Source organism: Volvox carteri (genome assembly GCF_000143455.1).
Source record: "Volvox carteri f. nagariensis unplaced genomic scaffold VOLCAscaffold_124, whole genome shotgun sequence".
NCBI lineage: Eukaryota > Viridiplantae > Chlorophyta > Chlorophyceae > Chlamydomonadales > Volvocaceae > Volvox > Volvox carteri.
The window spans coordinates 159716-160577 of record NW_003307667.1 but is presented as its reverse complement, the minus strand read 5'-3'; the positions used below and the strand labels follow the sequence as shown (position 1 = coordinate 160577).

At 52.1% G+C, this 862-nt stretch overlaps 1 protein-coding gene across 1 annotated transcript in view; it reads left to right on the top strand.

The window, feature by feature from the left end:
- Positions 1-862, top strand: part of VOLCADRAFT_70441 (uncharacterized protein) — a gene marked incomplete at both ends in the record, with an annotated part of 6353 nt that overhangs the window by 1926 nt on the left and 3565 nt on the right. Inside the window, 2 exons of the mRNA XM_002959093.1 lie at positions 169-237; positions 667-765. Of these exons, the coding sequence (XP_002959139.1) occupies positions 169-237; positions 667-765 (168 nt within the window). The remainder of the gene's footprint in view (positions 1-168; positions 238-666; positions 766-862) is intronic.

The following is an 862-nucleotide window of genomic DNA, read 5'->3' as shown; positions in this document are numbered from 1 at the left end:
CCTAAACGCCTAGAAAAGGCTACACACNGGCTGACTGCAGCATTTCGTGCATTACGAGTACGTGTCCAACGGCAGGGACCAGCAACAGGCACAAGCAAGGGATGAATAATTCCATGCTGCCGCCTTCGTGTTGCTGCTGTGCTGTCCCGGCATGCATGTTCTGGCTAGCTACGACCAAATACCCCATGTACACATGCACCAACGTGTACACGTACACACACATACATACACGCACACGTACACACCAGGATGGATCATGTTATGAAAAAGCCAGAGCGGATATGTCCCGCGCAAGAGCGATGTGCTGCTCATGTCGAGATTTGATCTCGAGACCTCCCGCTTACTAAACGGGTGCTCTTCCACTGAGCAACACGAGCGGTTGTGGGTGGAGGGTGTCAAACCCTCGACCTTAGGATAGTCCAAGTCACAGCACGATAACAGCTATGAGACCTACGCGCTAACCACTGCGCCACACCCACACAGACATGCAGCTTCGCGCGTGGCAAGAATTTGCCGTACACCGTACACCGTACACGTACAAATCGTACAGGACGTGCGTACACACGCACCCCCGACGATTGGGCCAAATACGTATACACCACATCTACAGCCAACGCATGCCCGCCTCATTAGCTCTTTATTTTTCCCGGGCATGTGGCCAGGAAGTGTATATCTGTGTGACCATACATATCTGTGTGACCATACACATCTGTGTGACCATGCATATCTGTGTGACCATACATACCTGCTTGCCGCTGGCGCGACGTGACGCGCAATCTGTGGTGGTGTAAGGGGACTTCAACAAGTATGAATGTAAATGCCTGGCTGATTATAATCACTCGCCTGGCTGATTCCTTGTGGC